The sequence below is a fragment of the Coptis chinensis genome, chromosome 4 (assembly GCF_015680905.1).
Source record: "Coptis chinensis isolate HL-2020 chromosome 4, ASM1568090v1, whole genome shotgun sequence".
In the NCBI taxonomy this organism is placed as follows: domain Eukaryota; kingdom Viridiplantae; phylum Streptophyta; class Magnoliopsida; order Ranunculales; family Ranunculaceae; genus Coptis; species Coptis chinensis.
This window is the reverse complement of record NC_141459.1, coordinates 41,889,892-41,914,636: the sequence shown is the minus strand read 5'-3', so window position 1 is coordinate 41,914,636 and position 24,745 is coordinate 41,889,892. Positions and strand designations below refer to the sequence as shown.

General features: G+C 40.2%; 1 protein-coding gene across 1 annotated transcript; it reads right to left on the bottom strand.

Moving 5' to 3' along the window:
- Nucleotides 1-12,484: 12,484 nt before the first annotated feature.
- LOC147503540 (uncharacterized) lies at nucleotides 12,485-12,961 on the bottom strand. The gene has a single exon (XM_086604882.1). The coding sequence runs from the start codon at nucleotides 12,959-12,961 to the stop codon at nucleotides 12,485-12,487; it is 477 nt and encodes a 158-aa protein (XP_086461008.1).
- Nucleotides 12,962-24,745: the final 11,784 nt, after the last annotated feature.

The window sequence follows — 24,745 nt, the reverse complement described above, 5'->3', positions numbered from 1 at the left end:
CGCTTTTAAACGTTTTAAACGTTTAAAACCCGAGATTTTGAAAATCTCCGCTTAAAACTTTTTTTTTTTTTTAAAAAAAAAAAAAATGCTAGAAAAGAAAAGGGTTTTGGAGTTTACCTTTTGAAGAGTGGGCTTAGATTGACTTATTGAGACCATTCTATTTTGCTTTAGACTATTAATAATTAATTAAAAAATTTAAAGTTATTAACTTATTTGTAGTACTTAATTATGCCATTATGGTTGGTAATTAGTAGTATCTTATTTTGAATAGTGTTTTGGCAATCGAATCTAAAACTTCTAGTATTTGGATGAGTAATGATAATTTGATACTTTCATGTATTTGAATTTTCTTTCATTTGTATTATTATTATTTTTATTTTATGTGTCTATTTTTTTCCCACTTTTATAGAAAATCAAACTCCTTATCTATTATATTATTTATCATCGGTTTTTACCGCTTTCTTTTACGTGATATATCGTATTATAATGCTTTTAAACCCGCTTTTACCGCTTTTAAACCCGCTTTTTTATGCCCCACGCTTTTTACGCTTTTTTTTCCGTTTTTTTCCCGAGACGCCCGCTTAAAACACGAACTAAGTTTTTTTCAAGTATACCGTTTTAAACCCGTACCGTACTTGGTGACAATGGTTTAGACTAAAATGTCCTGAAATGAACTCCACATCCAAAGATGAATATAGAATATATGGGAAAAAGAAAGGAAAGTGGGTGTGGGGTCAATTTATGGGCCCTTCAATCTAAACAAAAAAAAAGTGGGTTTCGTAAGTAAGATGGTGACACAAACCATTAGAGTTAGCCTTATTTTTACGTCGGCCATAAAAAATGACAACAAAACTTGGCGTTTTGCATCCACCGAAGGATCAGTTGCCAGGAATAACTTTTTTAAATACACAAAGGCTCATCATCTTGAACATAATTGGGTTCACTCTACCAATGAGGGTTTCTACCAAGAATAAGGCTTGGTTCACTAGTGAGGGGCAACAAGTCCAACATCTTCACCTCCCTATAATTCCAGTCACTCGACACCTTTCGAAGTAGTACTTCAGAGTTCTATTAAGCTCCACATAGCACAGTTACACTTCCCACTAGCTTTGAAAGGAAGTGAAATATGTTGGAGCTCTTGAGTCTCTCCTTTCTCTCTTGCCTTAGCCTCTCCTCTTTTTCTTTCTTTTTCCTCCTTTTTTTCTTTCCCACAATGTTCTTTATATATCCTCTTGTCTTTCATCATAGTCGTCCACCTGTCCTCTCATCCCTCGCTCACTCTTCTTCCACGTATAGGGTTTCTACCGTGCACCTACAATACCGCAATCTGATACCCTACTTCTGAGTCTCTGACTACAGTGCTTCGGGCCCATCCTACGATTGATCCTCTACACCCCGGCTTGTACAACCGCAGCTTGAATTGGGCCCACATTACCTCTGACCCTTTATGTCACAGACTCTACCCCCACATATGCCCCTTCTCGATTCCGCGGCCATATATATGCCCGGGGTTGAGAACTCAACTGCCCTCTCTATTTCAACACTCGACCTCTCTTTTCTGACTCTTCATTGGTATGTGTGTGCACTGCAGAGTACTCATCATGCACGTCTTTTCAGCACCTCTCCGTGTTTTGACCCCCCACGCGTCACCCTTTTATTGGTCCACCTATTGTCTCTTCGGTTTCTGCACCCTTGGGAATTACCCTTTTGCCCTTCCTCTATTTAAAGTCTCGCTCCTTTCTTCTCCCTCACTTTCTCTATTTCGTTTCTCACCAGTTACACTCCTATCTTTCTCTAACAGCTCCTCCTCTTCCCAAGCACTCCGATCTACCTAGACTATCGATGTTTGCTCCGGTTCGACTCTTCTTTCCTGGGATTCTGATTCAGGTTCGTTCTTTCTTTCTCCCCTTTCTCTTAATGATTTTCTTTAACTCTTTCTTTCCCTTTACATAGTAACTGTTAGAGTCTTCCTCTCTCTTCGAGTCTGTTGATCTTCCTCTATCGATGTCGGCATCGGACTCTGCGACCTCCTCCTCTTCCCAGTCTACAGTGGTGGCCTCTCCACCTCCAGTGGTCGCTGTTGCGGCCCCGTCCACATCTGGACAACTCATCCTTCCATTACCACCCCCTTCCCGGTGTCGTAGACCTAATTTGGATGCGATTAGGGATGCCTATGGAATCCCCGCTGACATTCTTCTAGAACATGTACCATCTGTCACCCATTATCCTCACCTAGTTCCTCGGTGTCCGAGGTCTCTTGTAGTCTCGGTAGGTCAAATTGTAGCCGGGCTGGGGCTTCTCCTCACCCAATTAGACGTTAAGGTGTGCAATCATTTCAATATCCCTCCTTGCTAAGGCATTGGAAACTTATGGCGGGTGATGTATGCCGCGAACTACTACAACAGGTTGGGTGATCCCAAACTGTCCTACTGCGATATTATTTTTCAATATTTCATAAAGACAAGCACCAAAGACGTCAGTGTGGGGTACCAATCCTTTTGTGTCCGCCCTCAAAAGAAATCCTTTCTCCTTCGCATCACCTCCTCTGATAAAATGTGGCATCACTACCCTCTGTATGTATCTGGGAATTTCTTGTCCGCAGACCTCCCCTTCGAGTTGACACTTAACCATCTTGCTTTCCAGACCAGTGGTGAGTTTTACTATAGTCTTTTTCTCTTCTTGCAATTAACCCAAGTTATCAACGGTCTTATTGATGTCTTTCATTGCAGGTTGGTGGCCTGATTCCAAGTCTCGGTTATACTCAGACTCAATTTTTCCTGTTTTCGAAAGACTCCACAGTCTAGGATCTGCCCAAGCTGCCTTTCTGAACCTCCATCCGACCACGGGCACTCCGTTGTTAGAAGTGCCAGCCTTACACACCATCGCGGGCTTCACTGCTCCCTTTTACCGTCCTCCCTCTTCGAAAGAAAGGAGACCCCGAGCATCGCCTCCTCCCAAGAAACATTCCCGCCTACATACTCCCTGCCGCAGCCACGTCTGAGACTCCTCCCCCTCTCCCACTACCCCCGGTCTTCACGATACTCTTTCCCTATCAGTTTCAGAAACCCTTCCCTCTTACAGATCCATTTCCACCTGGGGAGATCAATACACCCCTCCCCTCTCTCCCTCCGCTGACATGGATATCACCAAGATGAAGCTGTTTGACAGCGATGCTGATGATGACGATGATGAAGTGATGGAAGTCTCTCCCACTGCAGTGTTTGCCTCCACTGAGGGGCCGCCAAGCAAACAACCGAGGACCAATGTGTCTGAGGAACCTGCTCCTATCACTCAGGCCACTGACTCTGTGGCCCCTTTGGAGCCTGCTCGCCGACTAGGTAAAGAGCAAGCCCTCTCGTCCGGTAAAGATGTCATTCCTGAAGAGTTCGCCCCTAGTTTGAAGGTTCGCAACCGCAAAGTTAATGTCGCGGACTCCGCTCTCGAGAATCTTGCTGTGGCTTCCTCTCTTTTCTATGGTTCCCATCTTCTGAAAGATATGGCCTACGCAGAAGGTGGAACCTTTGAACACCACTGTACTTCCCTATACACCAACTGGGATAAGATACCCACTCTCATCTCCGCCCTTGTTCTCTCACCTTTCATCTCTGACTTATTGTCCTTCTTGCTTTTAGGTGAGCCTTGACATCTCCTACATGATCCGGGGTCTCTTCGGTGCCCGTGCCAAGGTAGATTCCCTGGAGAAGGAATGTGGTGGTCCTAATGGACTAAGAGGCATTTGTGCCCGACTCCAACAAAAGCTAGAAGCTGCAGACTTAGCTAAAAGCAAAGCTCAGGTCGAGTTAACAACTATGGAATGAAGCCGCGCACCAGCAATAGATGGATAGGGTCAACGAACATCTGAGTCATCAGCGTGCAACCCTCCTCCAGCAGCACTAATCCAGTCTGGACGCTCGGGCTTTGCAGCGTCAGGAAAGTACCGTGGCCCTTTTAGAACAACACAAAGCGAACATGGTCGCTCTTCAGAACCGTTTCAAGGCCCTGGCGGACAAGAGGGTGGCCAAGAAAATACAAGAAGAACATGCTCGGCTTCTCAAGGAGGGATGCCTCCTTCCTGAAAAGCCATCCACCCTTGTTAAGGAGTCCGCAGAGGAGCACCCTGAAGCTGCAGTGGGAGCTGAGGTGTTGGGCCCCACTGCGGAGGACACCACCAATGAAGCAGCAACTACTACTACGGAAACCTCTGTTGCGGATACCACCTCTATGGAGCCACCCCCCGAAACACTTTGAACCTATGATTGAGAGTTCCATGTCTTAGATTTTGTTATACTTTACTTATTTACATTACCCAGTGTGCTCATCTTTTGCTATGGCTTTTGTATTTTTTTTGGTATGTATCTGACATTATGGATGTTTTCTTTCATACACTATGGTTACATCTTTTACTGCTTCTATTTTTGAGTAATCAAGTATCAATCTATTTTGGAATCTGTTTGCTCTTTCTCTCTCTACATAATATTATGAGATACTCTCTCTCGTACTCTGCTCTTTCTTCCCGGTTGTCCTTCTTATCGTTAGTTGGCACAAATCTATGCTCAAAAATTTTTCTCCCCAAAAACCCCGCTGGGGCAACTCTCTTGGCCCCATAGTTTGGCTTGGACATCATGTCCGCGAAGGGCTCCTCTCCCCGATGTATCCCGATGGCTGATGACCCTACTAGGGGCAACTCACCTTGCCCCTAAGTTTGATTCGGACATCACGTCCGCGAATGGCTCCTCTCCCCCCTGCCCCCGCTGTCTCTCTGAGTTTGATGAGCTTGTTGGGGCAACTCACCTTGCCCCTAAGTTTGATTTGTACATGCTGTCCACGAAGGGCTCCTCCCCCTCGCTGTCTCTCCGAGGCTAATGTGGCTGTTGGTGGCAACTCACCTTGCCCCTAAGTTTGATACGTCTGCGAAGGGCTCCTCCCCCCCCGCTGTCTCTCTGAGGCTGATGAGCCTGCTGGGGGCAACTCACCTTGCCCCTAAATTTGATTTGGACATGATATCTGCGAGAGGCTCCCCCCCCCCCTGCTGTCTCTCCGAGGCTGTTCCACCTTTATTAATTTTCCATGTCAATTTACCAAAAGTGTCGTTGTATTATATATTTGCAAACAGCCCAAGTCCCTTGCCTCGGACTAGTATTACAATTAAACATAAAACTTTTTCAACATTCTTACATTCCAGGGTCTCTATCAATTTTCCTTCCATGGTCTGCAACTTGTATGTGCGAACCCCTCCGACATCCACCACCGTGTAGGGTCCCTCCCAATCCGGTCCCAACTACACCAAAAAAGGCATTTACCAACGACTATATCCGTTACTTATATTTTTACTAATACTTATATCCGTTACCTCTGGGGCATCACTCTCACGTAGGCCAAATTTAGTAACGGATATAACCGTTATTGATAATAATTTTAGTAATGGTTATATCTGTTACTAAAATTCTTTGTAACGGATAAGCAACTGTTGAAAGGTCATTTAAATTTGTCATTTCTAACGGATATAAGTGTTAGTGAAGCTTGGGGCCCTTCCATTACTAACATTTAGCGTAACAGGTATAACCGTTACTAAAAAACAATCCAGTGCAATTTTATTTTATTTTATTTATTTTCTGGCGCCAAAAGGTTTCCACCCTGTACAGGGAATCACATCGGATTATCCACAATCCATCTTACATACGAAAATATTACATTACATTACAACTCAAGTAACAAGTGAATAAAAAAAAACCCCACTTGGTTAACATTATATAATTAAAGCCACCAATCCAAATCCCAATTTACAAGCCAATGCAAACACTTGTAAAAATGAATTAACCTAATCCTATCCATCCAAAGTTACAACAAGAATTGTAAGACAACATAACAGAAGCTGACAAACACTAACAAGTTGACACAACTACCAACTCGACCATTGAGAATATGCCAAGTACCAGTCAAAAGCAACACCACCATCCGCACCCTTACATCGTTGGATGTGTATACCTATTTTTACCAAAAAAAGTCGTCTTAATCTCATACTTCCCACATAAAAGAAGAGACCACAAAAAGTTGAAACCTAAAATGTAGTTTAATACCGCAAAATGACGTAACAGGTATATTATTACCTCAATGAAGGCACTAGGATGTGGACAGTTCCATTTCTTTTTTAATCTCAAAGTATATTATGCGGCAATACCGCAATATCAAGTGTACCTCTTGTATTGCTTTGAGAACATCTATGTCTGCATTCAAATTCCTATGTGCCAAAGAAGTGTCTATCCATCATAAAGTAATCAGTTGATTACTAACAAATAAGGATACACGCAAGTAATTAAACTCATGCACCTAAGAAACAACCGAAATTTAGATGTCTAAACTTGTACTGTGAAAAATAAATTCCCTTGTCCGATCACCTTAGTAAGCTTAACCTACACATAACCAAATCAATTTACTTGATTCACCCTCCCTAAAAGATCACATGGATTCAGCATGCATACAATGAGTCTACCATGGTAGAAAAGAAATTGGACAAAATGGTTCTCTCACCAAGGCTTAAAACAAAATCCAAAAAGCACTACCTCAACATTATCAAACAATTCTTATAACACCTTAACAACACTTTGTCCTTTACCACTATGATTTCCCACAATGTATTAGAAAGGTAGAACAACTACCACTCAAACACCATAGTGCTAATGAGTCATCCATTTTGCAAGTGAATTAAATGCAGAAAACAATATCTAAACACTACCAACAACCCATTTCCTTGATAAGAACAAATTTAGTATGTAATAATTTCTTTCAGCAAGGTAAGTAATTTCTTTTTTCTAATAATAGAAAAAAGAGTACACAAAGAATTAACCTTCAATCCAATATTTGAGCTAGAACAATACTTGAAGGTGAACTTGGATTTCATTCTTCTGAATCTAATGACTCGAAGCTAAATTTTTGCCTTGCAGTCATATCCCAGAAATAATCATTGTTTCCCACACCCTTTAAAATAGAAGAAAATCAGTTAGTGTGCCAATTTCTTCATCCTGTTAAGGAATGAAATAAGAGAAATAAAAACACATATTAGAGGCACACATAACAAGTTATAAGTCAGACAGTACAAAACGCTTAGAACAATTTAGAGATGATTCGCCATCTGCCTATGAACCTTATTGAACTCTTTCCATTTCAATAAAATATATAGAACTGTTTCCATTTTGTAAGAAACCAGATAGGGGTCCAAGATAAAAAGATAACTAAAGAGATCATTACATGATCTAGAAGATATATTACATAAACACACATCAAAATCTTAGAATGTAGATCAAATTCTCAAAAAGAAGATAAAAAATATTATATTACCAGTACTTAGTAGTGGAAAGAAAAAGCAATATCATCATTGGGGCTAGCAAACAAACCTGATATTGATGCCCAGGGTCATATATGATGAGCTGTATGTATGCTCGCACATGCAATACTTCATTCCACCCATATTCTCAGGAATTGGACTTGTTATCTTCCTACAAATAGACAAAGGATAAGAATGGCATTCAAGAAAAATATAGCTACTCAATGCTTCCAAGAAACAGATTTTGTAACACGTACAAATGTCTACCAAATAGATGAGAATATGAGATACAATAATACAATGCAATGACACCCCAGTTCTCTATCTAGAGTGATGCTAGGCTGCCCTCTTGAAATGCAATACTCTTTATCCTGCCCTTATCAATGCCATGGTAGTTTTCCATAAGACAAGCTACGATTGGGCACGAAAAAAGGTCAGCTTACTTATCAAGTTAATAACATACTTAGCGAGTTCCAGCAGTTCTATTTTAGATGTTGGATTTCTTGGTTGGTCATGTAAAAAAGTATTAAGAAAACAAGCACATGAAACTTGGGGAAAATCAAATTTGACTCATTTAACGTGGCCATACAAACTTGGAGGAGGCAACAAACTATTGTATGTACTATTTAAAACAAAATATTTGGAACGCATGGTACACAGAACGCATCAGAATAAAATATTTAGTACAAGGCTTGTACGAACATCCAACCATTATACAATCTTAAGCATATGACTATAAATCCACAAATAGTACTACCACAAAGCTTTTTGGTATTAAGATAGCAATATTGCAGCACAATCATTCTTTTTTTTTGTCAAGTTTTAGAATAAGATCGTTACACAAGGGAAGATAAAGCCCATGTCCAATCACCTTAATGCCCTCACTTGAGTCAGAAGCCTTAATTACTGAGCTAGGCAAAAATGAACAAACCCAAAAAGATTTAACCTTTTACCTCCACAGGGAAACTTTTGCAAAAATCAGTAGACAAATCCCTTCAATAAATAAGTAAATAGAACAAATATGAGATAAAGGAAAAAAGGAAAGGAATTTATAACCGAAAACACATGATAGTAAAGATAGCTTACTGAAATTCTTCTCTAAAGTGTCTGGGGTACCCAAATTGAAGAAAAAATCAGTCTTTTTAAACTAACCTGGAAAAAAAATAGAAAAGTAAATCACTAAATTAACAAATCTGAAGAGCATGTAATATCTAAGAGAATGAGAGTGAGCTGACAATTTGTTTTCCTCATAATGGCGAAGTCTCAATTGGGGCTAGCCTTTACCAGTGAATTCCCATAGGCATATCCCTTAATTGAGAGAAATAGAGAAAAAGGTGTTTACCAGGACAGATTAGAGTTCCCTGTTGGTTAGGGTTTACAATGAGAGAGAGAGAGAGAGTGTGTGTGTCAAAAGGGGGAGATGGTGCATTAAAAAAAATTGTGGCTTTGTTTATTTTAAAAAATTTTGTTTTACTTTTCGTTTTTAATATTGTTATGGGTTTGTTACTTAGGGGTTGTTTGTTTTTTCGGTTTTCAGCGTTAAAAGGCGCTGAAAAGTAAGTTTCCAGCATTCAGTGGTTGTCCAGTTGTTTGTTTTTTAAGTTCATTTCAGCATCAGTGACACATTTGCTCTTCAGCATTCCGCAGTCTCACACCTCCTGAATGCTGAAAAAAGAATTGTTAAAGACATCATTCCTCTCTTGCCCCTCATTAGCTTCTCTCCTTTCACTCCATCACTATCCTTTCTCTCCATCACTCTCCCTCATTAGACAACTTATCCTACAACATATAATCCAAGTGGAACATCAAAATAACCCTATTAAAGGTTGCTTAAAATTAGGTACTCTTTCTTTTATTTTTTCTTTTGGTATAAAGATCGGTACTCTTTAGATCAGTAATTCTTTCTAAGGGCTTATAGATTATTATGTTGCTGTTTGCAAAGAAGGGAGGGTTGTGGAAGCACATGGAATGCTATTTTTGATGATTCGGAGTGGTGAGGTTCCTTATGAGGATTCGTACAATATATTGATGGATGGCTATTGCTTGGCCGAACGAGTGGATGATGCACTGAATCTTTTTGATTCAATGGTTTCTAAGGGGGTTAAAGTGGATGTTATTAGTCACAATGCCTTGATTAATGGATATTATAGAAGTAGGAGAGTAGATGAGGCAGTGGGTATGTTTTAAAAAATGCAACGCAAGGGGTTGAAACCTACCGTTGTTAATTACACTACTCTGTTGGGTGGGCTGGGGCAAGTTGGTAGAGCTGAATCTGTTCAAGAGCTCTTTGAAGAAATGCTGGGCAAAGGAATATCTCGAGATGTTGTTACTTACAATTCCATAATTCATGGACTTTGTGTTTCTAGCTTTTTTAAGGAAGCCACATGGTTTCTGAATGATATGCTGGATAGGGGAATTCCACCAAATGTCGTAACCTATAGTTCTTTGATTTCTAGTCGTTGCAATTCGAGGCATTGGCAAGCAGCCAGTAAATTTGTCAATGAAATGGTGGATCGAAGAATTCCACCTAATGTGACATTGAACATATTGATTATTGGTCTATGCAAAGCAGGAAAACCTGACAACGCACATGAACTATTAGAAACTATGATTCAAAGAGGTATTGAGCCTAACACGATGACATATAACACACTGGTACATGGATATTATTTGGCGGGGAAAGTGGGTACTGCTCTGAAGCTCATTGATTTAATGGCGGCTAAAGGTCTTCAACATGATAATGTGAGTTTGTTGTTCTTTTCATGGCTTACTTTGACACTTGGCAGATTTATTATAATGCCTCTATGTTGAAAGAGGGTTCTTGCCTGTGGTTAAACTGATCCATTGCAATGTTGTTTGTACTTGTGCTTACACGGGGATTCCATGAAAGCAGCTAATACTCTAATAGTTATCACAAACCTGTGATTATGAACTTCATGGTGCTATAATTGCTATTATCATAAGCTCACATGAGACATTCTCGAATGTACTATGCATTGTTTCTCATAGATGTATGTTTCAAACACCAAAAGTTGAAAATGTGATTGATAACAGACTATGCTTTAATTTGAAATGGCATCTAACAACTAACAAAAGTACATGTTTGTCATTTACATAAAAGTCTTTATGGTCTTAAACGAGCCCCTAGGTCTTGGTATGAAAAACTTACACAACATAAGATATACCCAAAATGTGCTCAAAATGTTGAATAAACAAAGAAAACTCTATATAAAAAAAAAATAGATATTTTAATTTGTTTTTATAAACTATAAGTTTGTGTTCAAAATTGATAACAGGGTTAAAATTGTTCAAATGATTTATATTCAGCATTCAGAGACAGGTCATTCTGACAGAAAACAAACATGTTTTTCAGAGTTCAGCAAACAGCATTTAGCATTCAGAGAGTGGGCCATTTAGCATTTAGCATTCAACATTCAGAGGCTCAAAAAAACAAATGACCCTTTAGTCAGTTAGTCACGGATACAAAAGTTAGACAATACCACACCAACCATGGCCATGTTACTAAAAAGTATTAAAATTATTATTCTTGATATTTACTAACGATTTCTTCATTCACTAATGGATATATCCGTGATAGAGTTGGTAATAGATATAACCGTTAGTAATGTAAACTTAGGGTCGTTAGAAAATGGCAGTTCTAGTGTAGTTTTTCCCATCATTTACTTTCTTGGTACTTGGAGTCACTCTGCGGAGCACAAAGTCTCCCATTTGGAATTGCCGCGACCTTAACCTCTTGTTATACTGCATTTTCAGGCGTCTGTGGTACTCCTCTAGCCTAACACGTGCAGTGTCCCTCCTCTCATCAGCTAAATTCAAGTCTTTAGACAGTATGCCCCAGTTCAAACCCTCTTCAACAACCTTAGTGCGTGTCGTGGACACTATTTATGATGGGATCACGGCCTCTATGCCGTAAGCTAACAAGAAAGGAGTCACTCTAGTGGAAGTTCACAGTGTAGTACGGTAAGCCTAGAGCACATGACTTAATTCATCGGCCCACGCCCCTTTCCGATCTTGCAACTTTCTCTTGAGGTTGTTCATTATGGTCTTGTTAGATGATTCAGCCTGTCCTTTACCTTCGAGATTGTAGGGAGCCGAGAATCCCTGTTTCACATTGTAATCCTGCAAGAACTCTTTCACCTTTGACCCCATGAACTGTGTTCCATTGACCGCTATGATAGAATGTGGTAGTCCAAACCTACATATGATGTTTTCCCATAAAAATTTAATCACTTGCTCCTCCTTCACCTGCTGCAATGCCACGACCTCTATCCATTTGGTAAAATAATCTGTAGCCGCTAGCATGAATCTCCTCTTGCCATTGGCCATTGGCAGTGGACCCATAATATCCATGGCCCACATGGCAAACGACCACGGACTTGATACATTGTGTAGCGGTTCCGCTGGTGCAAATATTAACTGAGAAAACCTCTAATAGTGTGATGTGATTCAATAACTAGTTAAAAGCCAACTCTACCGTGTCCCTTTTCATATGAGGCCAAAAGTAACCCTGAGTCAAAAGCCAGTGTGCTGTGGTTCAATGGCTCCCACAATATCCCGCGTACAATTCTGCTAGTACTTCTTGTGCCAGATTTGGCCCCAGGCACCTCAACAGCGGTCCATCGAAATTCTTTTGATACACCTCCCCTTCTATCAGAGTGTATCTCCATGAAGTCTGTTCCAACCTTCTCCTCTCTTTCTTATCAATCACCTCTCCTTTAGACAGAAAATGCTTAATAGGGTCCATCCATCCTCCTACCTCTTCCACGGTTTGGCATACTTCTTCCACCCTCTCGATAATCGGTTTCTCCAACCTCCTTACTCTTATGGTTTTCTCTCTTCTAACCCCAGTATTGCGGCCGTTACGTAAGCTAGGGCATCCGCATGTCTGTTCTCACCACGACCCAAATGTATGAATCTGATCTTTTTGAACTTTGCTGCTCTACTGTGTATAATCTCCAAATATCTCGACATTCACGCACATCTAGCAACAAATCCTCCATTTGCCTGACACACGACCAAGTTTGAGTCTGAGTACACCGTCAACTCGTCCACCACCAAATCTTCTGCCATTCCCAATCCCGCTATCATAGCCTCATATTCTGACTCATTATTGGTTGTCGCGAACCCCAGCTTCATAGATAACTATATTCTGTCATTATCTGGAGTGACCACTACGACCCCTATTTCGCTGCATGTTTTTGTGGTAGACCTATTTGCGAACACTCTCCATCCATTCCTCTTATCCCATAGATCTAACAGGTCCGGTTCCCCCTCATGTTCAGGCTTCATGACCATTTCTTCCCCCAAAGTAGGATCCTCCGCCGAGAACTCTGCCAAAAGCTCCGCCACTGCTTGTGCTTTTTCCGCAGTCCTTATTTGATATTGGATTTCATAAGAACTCAGCATCACCGCCCATTTTAGCATTCTTCTGGACTTCTTTGCTTTTAGTGCTTGCTTGAGGGGTAGATTTGTTACCACCACTGCCGAATGTGCTTCAAAGTAAGGTTTCAACTTCAATGCTAAGGATATCAATACCAAAGCATACTTCTCCACTCTACTGTACCGGGTCTCCTCTTTCAACAAGGTTTTGCTCTGGAAATACACCAGTTTTTCAACCATATCGACCACTCGGATGAGGACTGGACTTACTGCGTACTCTGTAACCCCCAGATATAGGTACAAACTCTCTCCCTGTTCTGGCCGCGACAACAATGGCACCTTGCCCAAATAACCCTTCAGTTCCTGAAACGCTTCCTCGCATTCAGCCGTCCAAATGAAGTCTGGGGTACTCCTTAATAATCAACTCTTCCTGCTAGCTGCTGCACCTTTTTAATATTCTGAGGCGAAGGCATCTCTATCATCGATTGTATTTGTTCGGGATTGGCTTCTATTCCCTGATGAGTAACAATGCACCCCAGAAACTTCCCTGTGGTCACCCTAAATGTGCACTTTTCTTGGTTGACCTTTAAATTATGTATCCGTAGTATGCTAAATGTCTCCCTTAGGCCCTCTAGGTGCTCTTCCTCTGACATGCTCTTTTCCACCATGTCATCTATATATATTTCAATTCCCTTTCGGATCTTGATCTCGAAAATTTTCTCTCCCAACTGCTAGAAAGTGGCCCTGACATTCTTTAAACCGAACGACATCCTAATATAACAATATGTATCCCCTTCTACTATGAAGGACGTCTTCTCCTGATTCGTTTCATACATCGCAACCTGATTATACCCCATCGACGCGTCCATGAATGAGAATATTTTGAACTCCACTGTTCGGTCCACTAACTCATCCACTCGCGGCATGGGGTAACTGTCTTTAGGACACTCTGAGTTAACATTTGTGAAATTGATGCACATACGCACCTTTCCATTCTTTTTCAGAACCGCGATGATGTTAGACAACCAGTCCGTGAACTCCACTTCTCGTATTATTCCAGCTCCTTTCAACCTTGCGACCTCCTCGCAATTCCCTTAGCATACTTCGGCCTAATGCTTTACATCTTTTGTCTCACAGGCTTAGCATCTTCCCTCATGTGCAAACCGTGACATGCGAAACCTGGGTCTAATCAAGTGATATCCTCAATTACCCAAGCGAAGACATCCTTATTTTCAGACAAGAACTGTACCAGCTTATTCTTCCACTCCTCAGGCAAACTGGACCTTACCGACGTAAACTTCTCTTCCTCCCCCGTCCCCAAATTCAATTTTGATCTCATCGAGGGTCTTCAGTCCCGCCGACGACTCCGCCTCCCCCTCTTCAGAGGCACACTGCAATTGCTATGCTTGCCTCTTCCTAGGGTTTGAGGTTTCTCCTTTTGCCCCTCAGACCAACCTCTTCACTGTCCCCTGATGACTATTTTTCGCTATCACCTGATCGCCGTGGACCTCATATATCCCGATTGTGTTGGGAAATCGGATCACTTGATAGTAAATGGATGGTACCGCCCTCATCTCGTGAATCCACCGCCTCCCTAGAATGGCATTGTATTGAGAATCGGCGTCCACCACTTTGAATCGAGAGAACACTATTACCAGTCCCGTTGTCACAGGGAGCAAGAGTTCTCCTAAAGGCTTAGTCATGCTTCCATTGAACCTGTACAAATTTGTCTGCGAGGGTTTTAACTGTTTCCTATCTATCTTCATCTCCTCCATTGTCTTTCTGAACAACAAATCCACGGTGCTGTCACAATCAATTAGTACCCTTTTCACCATGTAATTACCCATCTCCACCGTGATTACAAATGCGTCATCGTGAGGGGAGTTAACTGCCTTCAAGTCCGTGTCAGTAAACACTATGCTCCCCCTTCCATTCGTGGACCATGGTGCTGGCCGCTAGTGTCCTGATGCTTCGTTGACTTACTGGATGCTCGCAGTTCATCTTATCTTATCTCGGTGGGCGTTATGACTCAAAACTGCTCCACTGAAAATGACGTTGATTGTTCCCAGTATCCTCCCCTGATTTGGTACCTACTCCTCTTTGTCCTTCCTCGTCGTAAACTCCTTCAGTAATCCCTTCCCTATCATCCACTGTACTAACCACTTTAGCGTGAAGCAGGCATTCGTCTCATGGTTCTGTATTTGATGGTTTGCACAATATGGCTTACCTTGTATTTCATCTAGTTTGTTTCGCGGCCCTTCATAACCCTGCAAATTTTGAATCAACGGCAATATCTCACTCAGCGGTCTGTTCAACGATGCCTGTTCCACTTCACGGTAAGGTTTTCTCTCCCTGTTCTCCCTCTTGACTTCGGTTCTACCACTTTCGGGCCGCGAAAGTATCGCCGATACCCACTGCTTCCCTTGTCTGATGCCTCATATCTCCGGTGATCCTCACTTCCTTCTAATGACAATACGGCCTTCCCCGGCATCCTCATCTCTTTCTACATAGTGTCCTTATATCTTATATATTTCTCTACCTTTTGGTATAGGTCTTGTAATGTCGCGATCTCATTCTTGGCTACGGACTCATGTACCCTCGTTCCCGGGCGTAACCCCTTTTCGAATGCTATCACCACTATTATTTCATCCAAGTTTTCCACCTTCAATGTCTCTACCTTGAATCTGCACAAGAAATCCCTTATTTACTTTGCGGATCTCTGTTTTACATTAAACAGCGCAGCGATATCTACAACCTGCCTTTTCTGATGTATGAAATGGTCTACGAAAGTTTGCTCTAACTCTTGAAAGTTGTTTATACTCATTGACGGCAACCGGTAATACCAATCAAAAGCTCCCCACTTTAAGCTTGTGGGGAACATCATGCATCGTAGCCCATCATACCGAAGTTCTTGCCACAATGGCATCTGTTGTCGGAAGTGGTAGATGTGATCTGCCGAATCTCCCTTCCCATCATACCTCTCAAATTGGGGCTGGTTGAACAGCTTTGGAACCTCAGACTTCCAAATTACATCAACCAATGGGTTGCGGTTTAGCCCCGCCACCACCTGGTTCGCCGCTCCACCTATGCCCTTGGCTTGCTCCAGATTCGCCTTCAGGTCACTGGCAATCATTTCCCTCACTTGTTCCCTCGTGAGTCCAGCCACTGCATTATCCACCAGGTTCGACGTCCCCTCCTTCTTTTTCTCCGACTCCAACACCTCTCTCTCCGATTCCTCTATGGTCTCCTTCTCCATCCGAAGTTCGTCATTATCTTCCCTCAATCTTGTTATTTCCTCATGCAACAACCTTGTTCCCTCTAAAACCGACGCAGTGGTTTCTTGTCCGCCTTGTTCTCCCCTCTCATTCCTCACTGACTCCCCCTCCTCCTCTGCAACCACCACCTTTCTCGGTCTTCCTACTCCTCTCTTCACCCTTGTTGACATTTCTCTAGTTGTTTTAACCTTCCCCACAGTCGGCGCCAAATGTTGGAGCTCTTGAGTCTCTCCTCTCTCTCTTGCCTTAGCCTCTCCTCTTTTCCTTTCTTTTTCCTCCTCTTTCTCTCTCCCTCACTGTTCTTTATATACCTTCTTGCCTTTCATCATAGTCGTCCACTTGTCCACTCATCCCTCACTCACTCCTCTTCCACGTGTAGGGTTTCTACCATGCACCTACGAGACCGCGGTCTGATACCCTACTCCCGAGTTCTCTGACTACAGTGCTTCGGGCCCATCCTATGATTGATCCTCTACACCCCGGCTTGCACAACCATAGCTTGAATCGGGCCCACATTACCTTTAACCCTTTATGTCGCAGACTCTACCCCCACAAAATAGAAGTGTCAATTCAACCTCAATAATCAATCATCCATCATTAAATCTGTTGAGTAACAAAAAATGGACTTCCAAGTTTTAAAGCACCAAACTAAGTAAGTCATAGGAATAGCAGTCATTGCTTTTGATTTTGTTAGTTACTGATATTTTTAATTTTGGATAACGCTGACCTTGAATTAAAATTGGTCTATGAAGGAAGTAGGATAATTATGTAACCGTGTAAGGCATAACAACTTATAGCCCACATATCAACAACCTTTGAATCCTTATATGATAGTCATGAGCTCTAGTGCTACAACAAGTACCACTAAGCCTTGTTTATGCCCCCTAAGGAGTGTTGTTATTTGATAAAGTCGGCTAAGTGTAGTGCGCTAGGTACTACAGCTGGTATCAGGTTACTTGGATTGGATTGAGGGTTAGACTATCTATAATTAAGGTGGAGCAGGTGTGGGGGCTGGATCAACCTCCATGTACACCAATAGTAGTTTTCTCAATTGGTTCATGTGTTTCCTTGAAATTAGTGTACTCTTGAGATGGCATAAACAAATTAGATTATGATTGCATTGATTGTGGTGGACTCATTTGGCTCCAAGTGGAGATTTGTTCGGGTATGTGTGTGGAGCAAAATTAGTCCCTCATCTCCCAAGTTGGAGTTCACATCAAAGTATATTAGTGAATTGAAGACCTCAATTCAAGTAGTGCTACCTTTTAAGAAAATTCCCACACCTTGAACAGAACAAGGTGGCTAAGTAGGGACAATATTGGTAGTAGTTGGGTCGGTGGGGTCTTGCCTCAGACCTATTTTACCTGTGGAGGGTGTGCTAGGCACTAATAGTCCTATGCCACCAAACATAGTACATAATAGGAAATACGTAAGTGGTATGGTTGTTTTGTTTAAGAGTTGCATTCAAAATAAAGATCTTGAAACACTATCCTACTGGAAAAGAGGATAGGTCAAGTCTCATGCCAAGAGGTGAATAGATCCAAAGCCTTTGAACCCAAAGACATATGAAGAAAAGATGCTTGAGTGTTTTCTTTACCTGTTTCACAGAAAATACACACCTTGTAGATACCCCATTTTTGCACCCCAAACATAACTCATTTAGAATTTTGTATTGAATTAAATATGATCATATAAGGTAATTTGCATTCTAGAGTCTTCATTTGTACATCAAACTTCTTCTTTAATTCTCATATTAGTGTCTTTAGACTCCTCGCATCAAGTTCTTACTATGGCTGAAGTTTCATTGCATTTTGAGTTTCACGCTAAAGATGAATAAAATGCCCCTGGATGCCTTTGGACTCCAAATTTCAAAATTTCCACTTTCTTTGGATTTGACTATTTTACATTTGAATTTCCCTCAAAATATCATTTGAAATGAGTATAAGCTTGCCTAGGTTCCATTTGGATATTAGAAATCATAATCTTTCCCTATCCCGTTTCAGTCCGTTTGGTGCGCAGCTCAGTGCAATACTTGTTTGGATTAAAGTTTCGATCCAAGGGTATTTTTGAGAGTTCATAGAACTTCCTTCAACCCTAGAGAACCTTCTATAAAAAAATGATTTGATTTGATCCCAAAAATCAAGAATATTCAAGAGCAAAAATTCTATATGAACAGACAACTTTGAATAAACAATTGTGAACAAACTGACGTGGCAGTGCAACATTCATGTTGCAGTTGTACTTGATAGGGCAACATGGCTGCTATTCTTAACAAACTGCTATGGCAGTGCAACATCCATGTTGCAGAGTTAGATTTGATAGTGCAACACCCATGTTGGAAAGATAAATAGTGGGATTCGACAGTACGCGCAACATCCATGTTATAGTGAGATTTGATAGTGCAACACCCATGTTGCAGAGGTAAATAGTGCGATTTGATAGTGCAACACCCATGTTGTAGAGGTAAATAGTGCGATTTGATAGTGCAACATCTATGTTGCAGAGATAAACAATACAACATAGCAATGGGAGTTGACACTACAACATCCATATGGCAATGGTAATTGACACTGCAACATGAAGGTTGCACTACCACGTCAGTTTGTTCAAAGTTGTTTGTTCATATAAAACAACTCTATTTAGGAGAATATGTCATTTTGGAGATATGCTTTAAAATTCTAGATACTGGAAAAATTTAGGATTTCTAGGGTTTCCTTTTTCACCCCAAAATCATATACAAAACCCTTTAAATTAGAGGTCAAGATTGCACCTCTCATCGTACCTCCTTTATCAATGGCTATATTTTCTTTATTTGAGGAGGTGGATCAAGAAAGCTATCATCCTTTGGATCTTTTTTCTTGAATACTCAACAATTGAATATTTTCATTTCCAAATTAATTTCCATCCTAAAAACTACAAATAGAGGGCTCATTTCACTCATAAAATCATCTTCAACTAGTTATTTAGAGAGCTAATCGCATGGTAGTATATATATATTTTTTTTTCTAGTTCATCATTTTAGCCAATTTTTCTTTTAGTTCAATCTTGAGTAGAAGATACAACTTCAACAAAATTCGTTTCTTCTCCCAAAAACACTTGTTTCAAAAAAAAAATTCAAGATTTTCAATTCACTCATAAAATCATCTTCAACGAACTAGTTATTTAGAGAGCTAATCGCATGGTAGTGTTCTTTTCTTTTCTAGTTCATCATTTTAGCTAACTTTTCTCTTAGTTCAATCTTGAGTAGAAGATACAACTTCAACAAAATTTGTTTCTTCTACCAAAAACACTTGTTTAAAAAGGATTCAAAATTTTCAATTCAAAGTCAAGTTCAAATTAATTAAATCATCATTCCTCAACAATCATGAGTCAATCATTAATTGACAATCAAGTATGAGGCAAATATCTTTTCTTTCTATTTTATTTTATTTACCATTGCATATTAGGGTTATTTATTTAGTCTTACCATAATATAATATATAATTATTAGTCTCTAAATAATTTAGCAAAGATTATCCAACGTGGTAGTAAAATCTCAAAATCTTCTCTCTTACCTATCATCAAAACTTCACACCTCAATAGAAATAAGATTGGTTTCACCATGCGAGTGTGTGTGCCTAACACCTTCCCACATCATACCTTGACTCCCGAACCTAATAATCATATAGTTTGAAGGCTAGTCCTTCACATAGGCTTTACTTAATTATTCTCTTATGAAGTTAGGCGACAACTAAAATCAATTGCATAAACTGAGGTACATATTTTTGTGTTCACACACCTCTTCTACTAACACCACTAACACATTGCTCTAACATAAGTTCTCTACAATTGGTAGGATGTTCCTCACCAACTTCCAAAGAAAGTGTTTTAACCTTGCTAGCAGTTTGAGGCCCAACAAAAGTTATAGTCCATCTCAGTGTTTTAAAAGGTATTTGAGGCGTAAGTCTCGAGGCGAGGCATACCTAAAACGCCCTTAAAGCACTGGGTGATGGGTTTGTACGCTAGAGATGTGTGCTTCATGGTCCGAGCGTTACTTAGGCATTGAAGCTTACCCGAGGAGTTTGCTTCACTATCAAGGTGTGCTAAGCCTCAATTGTGAAATGTTTGTCCACTTTTAAATAATTGTTGAAAAAATTTTTGTGTATAATGCAGACATCAACATCTTAAGTTGTAATGATGTACCATTTGAAGCCCTTATTCAAGTCACATGAGTTTCTATTATATTTCTGCCCTAACACTTTATTTAAGCCATCAAGAAGAAGCTCTGCCCTCCTTAACCATTAGCAAGGTTTGTCGATTGACTTATGTGTTACGCACTTTTGCCTCACTCTATTCTTGTTTTTTTTCCAAACTGTAGCACATTTGGAATTAGGGTAATTGGATGGAACACTTTAAAATGTTTAGTTAACATTTACTAATGAGAAACGACATGTTTAGTTACCAAAAAAATGTTTTTTTTTTTAATAAACTAGAGGTTATGGCTGACCTCAACCTGTATTAGATGAAAAACGGGGATACATAGTGCCTATTCTATCTTCCTCTATTATATGATGTAACTTTTCATCTAGAGGAAGAGAAAATAAAACAACACCTTCTTCTGGCGATCTATACAACTTTGAAAGTTAGTCGGCTGCCCGATTTCCCTCTCTAAAGATGTGACTGAAAGAGCATTTACAAATGAGCTACTAAGACATCTAATATAGGCGACCATATTAGAACAATACCATGGACATCGCTCATTACCATTTAAGATGTTTATGGCCCCCAGAGAGTCAGAATTGACTTCCAGATTTTCTATACCAAAAAAATGTTTAGTTACCAAAAAAGAAAAAAAGAGAAATGACATGTCAATTTCTTAGTGGGAATGTGCATATAGATAAATAGATACTGAATTATTGACTAACTAATTATTATATCCAATACTGAATTATTTCATTGATATTTCTTATTAAATTTTAACTTAATAGGACATAGAACTTTGTATTTGCGTACTATAATTTTTTTGGAATTCAAAAAATAGTACGCGCTTAAGACTTCTGCTTCTCGCTTATAGGTTTATGCTTCGTCTCATGGGCTAGTCAAACCCCTCGAAATGGGGTCACGTTTTAACATATTGGTTCTCATGTAAGTTTGTAGAAGATTGACCTAGAGGCAATTTATCAACACAAATGAGTTTGTAAGTAACCTTCACATAACTAAACTTTCCAGTATTGGAGTTTTAACACAAATGAGTTTGTAAGCAGCCTTCTGATAAGAGCCCAAAACTGTAGTTTTAACCCCTTAATAATCATATTGTTAGACCAATTATGTGAATAATAAGTAAGAGTTAATACTGATTACGTGTTTTTATGCATTTCAGGCTTCAAAGTCCATTATGTGCAGAAATGTGCCACTTTAGCGAGATAAAGGAGCAAAAGTCAGCAGAACTTCCGAATGCCATATCTTTGGACTCAGACCTCGGATTGAGACCTACCTTATGTCAAAACGACCGGCTCGGAAAGAGCTTTGCAATGGTCCAAGCCTTGACCCAATCAGAGGAGCAGAAGTGGACGAAAAGTCTGTGGAAGCCAACTGCAGCTGAAGAGGCCTTTTTGGACTGAAAGAATTGGGTTTTGGGCCTGATTCTCTGCCCAACCCATGGCTCCAAGCCCATGCACGAATTTTGGATCTGGATGTATAAAAACAAAAGCTTAGCTCTTTGTTAATGGTAGCTAGTTAGACCTAAATTAAGATATAGAATTATAGATCTAGTTTTATTAATTAAATTAAGTTTTAGTTCCATTTAAATTCTTGTTTTAGATTAAATCTCTGAATCATTGTTCTTGATTGATTAGATAAATAAAGTAGTATTTTTATCAAGTTCGAATTTGTCATTTCCATTTTAGATCTAAATTCAATTCTTGTCATTGTTTTATTCCAGCCATTAAATTAGATTCATTATTGCTAAATTAAGTAGTTCTCAATTTCTCACATTATGTTTAGTTTAGATTCAATGGTAAATGTTAGATTGATGACTCAAGGCTAAACCTCCATTAGAGGGTTGATGAAGCCTTGATGAAAACTTAGTTGTTTAGTATAGAAACGTTGTAGAATCTATTCCACTATAGAAGGTCGTGTTTTTAAGCCATGAGAATGGGTGGGCGACCTCACATGCTAGTTAGTACTTGGTAGAAATGCCATGAACACTAGGGATTAGACTTCGAATTCTTGCCGTGAAAAACGTAAGAATCGAGATACCACAATCTATGCTAGGTCATTAAGTTAGATTCGAGGTGGATTCAATTCCCCTCTAATTCCTTATCTAGAGTCAAAAATAGTATTTCCATAGCATTTGTAGTTCATTTCTAGTAATCATCTTAATTAAGTATCGTAGTATAATATTTAAGTAAAAGCTCTCATTGACTTAAGAGCGACTAGTTAGACTTAGAAAACAATCCATGCTAGGGAACTAGGAGTGGAACGAACTTCGTACTCCATTTAGTGCAATTTGCATTGAGAGTAGAAGCTTTGATAATAGACTCGTAAAAGGATAAGTTTAGTTTACTTACGTGTGGATTCATCGTTCATTTCGTAGGTAAACTATTCATTTTACATTTATCAAATGGCCACATGCCATCTTAGTTGCACTTTAGCATTGTTTTCATAATATAATTAGTTATTTTTAAGTCCCATTTCACCCACCCACCCTTTGTTTGATTCATACCGTGGTTTGCCGTTTCGGTTTGGAAAAATTCCGAGAAAATACACTCGAAGCGCCTTCATGAAAAAGAGAGCGCGACCCAGCTATCTTCTTGGAATTCTCGATTATAACCGAAGGCCAGCTTTCAAAGAGAGCGACCAGCTATCTTCTTACCGAGGTCGACTTTGCCTAGAAGCGCCGCAATCTTGAAGGCGCCCCTCTTCACTGAAATTTCAGGATTTCCACAGTTTGATTCGAACTTCGAGTTGTCAAGCTTTTCAGTGTTCTAATCTCTTATATACACTGAACACGCGTACACAAGACGCTATTCATAAGCGAAGCAAGGACGCTATCAGGTATTCCTTTCTTCCATACCTCGCATTTTCCAGTTAGAGGTTTTCTACTAGTATATCAGAATTGTTTGGAGTGTTGCATGTTTAGTTAAGCAACTTAGTCTTGCATGAGATTAAGGTCCAGGTCGAACAAAAACAACAAACGTAATTACACCACAACAAACAAGTCTATCTAGTACACCACCCACGACACCTCTAACTACTATCACACACACCATACCTGACATAATGGCTGAAGAAAGAGAGACTCCTCTCTCCGACTTCTACAAAGCTTTGAGCGATAGCCCTAAGTCTTGCATCGTTCTAGCAGACCCAACGGGGATTTTCGAATCCCCAAATATATTTAATCTGTTACCCGTTTTCATGGGTTAGACCATGAAAAACCCTATCGGCTACATCGTAGGGATTGAACAAGTCCTTACAACATTCCACCATCCTACGGTTGGTACGGAAATAGATTAAACTAAGGGTATTTCCTTTCACATTAGCCGATAAAAGCGTCTTGGTTAACTGCCCAAAGCGCCTAATTCTCGTGAACCGCGTGGGCTAAACTTGTTCAGCTGTTTATGGAACATTTTACCCACCCCTAAAGACGGATGAAATGCTTTCCAAGATTCATTTCTTCCGGCCAACCCTCATGAATCATTTTCGAGGCATGGAATCGTTCACCGATCTCCTTATAGAGTGTCCACACCATAACCTAGCAAAAGACACGTTAGTTCGTGCCTTTTCAAAGGACTTCAACATCACCATAAAGAAGTCCTTGACATAATGAATGGGGGTAGTTTCCTAAGTAAAAGGAGCCTCGGAGGCTTACAAATTTTAGAAGACCAAACTAAACGGAATAATAATGGGGGTGATGATATCCCCGCCCCTCTAGTTCTTCTTCAAATACCAAGGCCGCCCGGTATGTTTGAGAATAAAACCGATCCGAACTTAAAAATTTACTCGAATCTCTAACTAAAAAGTGGAGGCTATTTCGTTCAACAAAAGCCTATCCCGTCATGAATGTAAACTCCAACCCATGTAATTTCTGTTTGAGTCCGAGCACCACGACAATTATTGTCCTCTAGCTTATGAACAACAACCACTAGAGCAAGATAATGTTTACTCTATTAATAACTATCCTATTCCTAACCCTTGGAGACAACATCCCAACTTCAGGTTGGAGAAATAATCAACAAGTAACACCTCCGGTACAATAATCAAAACGTTAGGCAAGCAAACAATTATAACCAAGCTTCACTTAGACAAGGACAAGGACAAAGTCAAGGGAATTATAATAATTATAACAACCAAAGCGCCAACCTAGGCAAGGTCAAGCACAAGGTCAAAATAATTATAATAATTATAATACCAATAGAGGTATCGTTCCGTTAATAATAATAACTATCACAACCCACCCATAAATAATCAACGAGATAGTTCCAAATGCACCACCCGTGACTACTACACCTACACAACCGGATCGTGTCGGCGCCTTTTATACACAGGTTACCCAACAACTTTTCCAATCAATGACTAAATCAAACGAGCGACGGATCTTACAATCAATAAATCGGGGCATACAACGGTTAGCCCAAGAGAAAGCCCAACCAAAAGGCGTGTTTCCAGTCAACCGATACCAAACCCTAAAACGGCAAACACAGCGGCCTTGAGGTAAACGGTAATTCTAGTGCGGAAACTACAATCGTAGGTGACCTAAATGCCATCACCA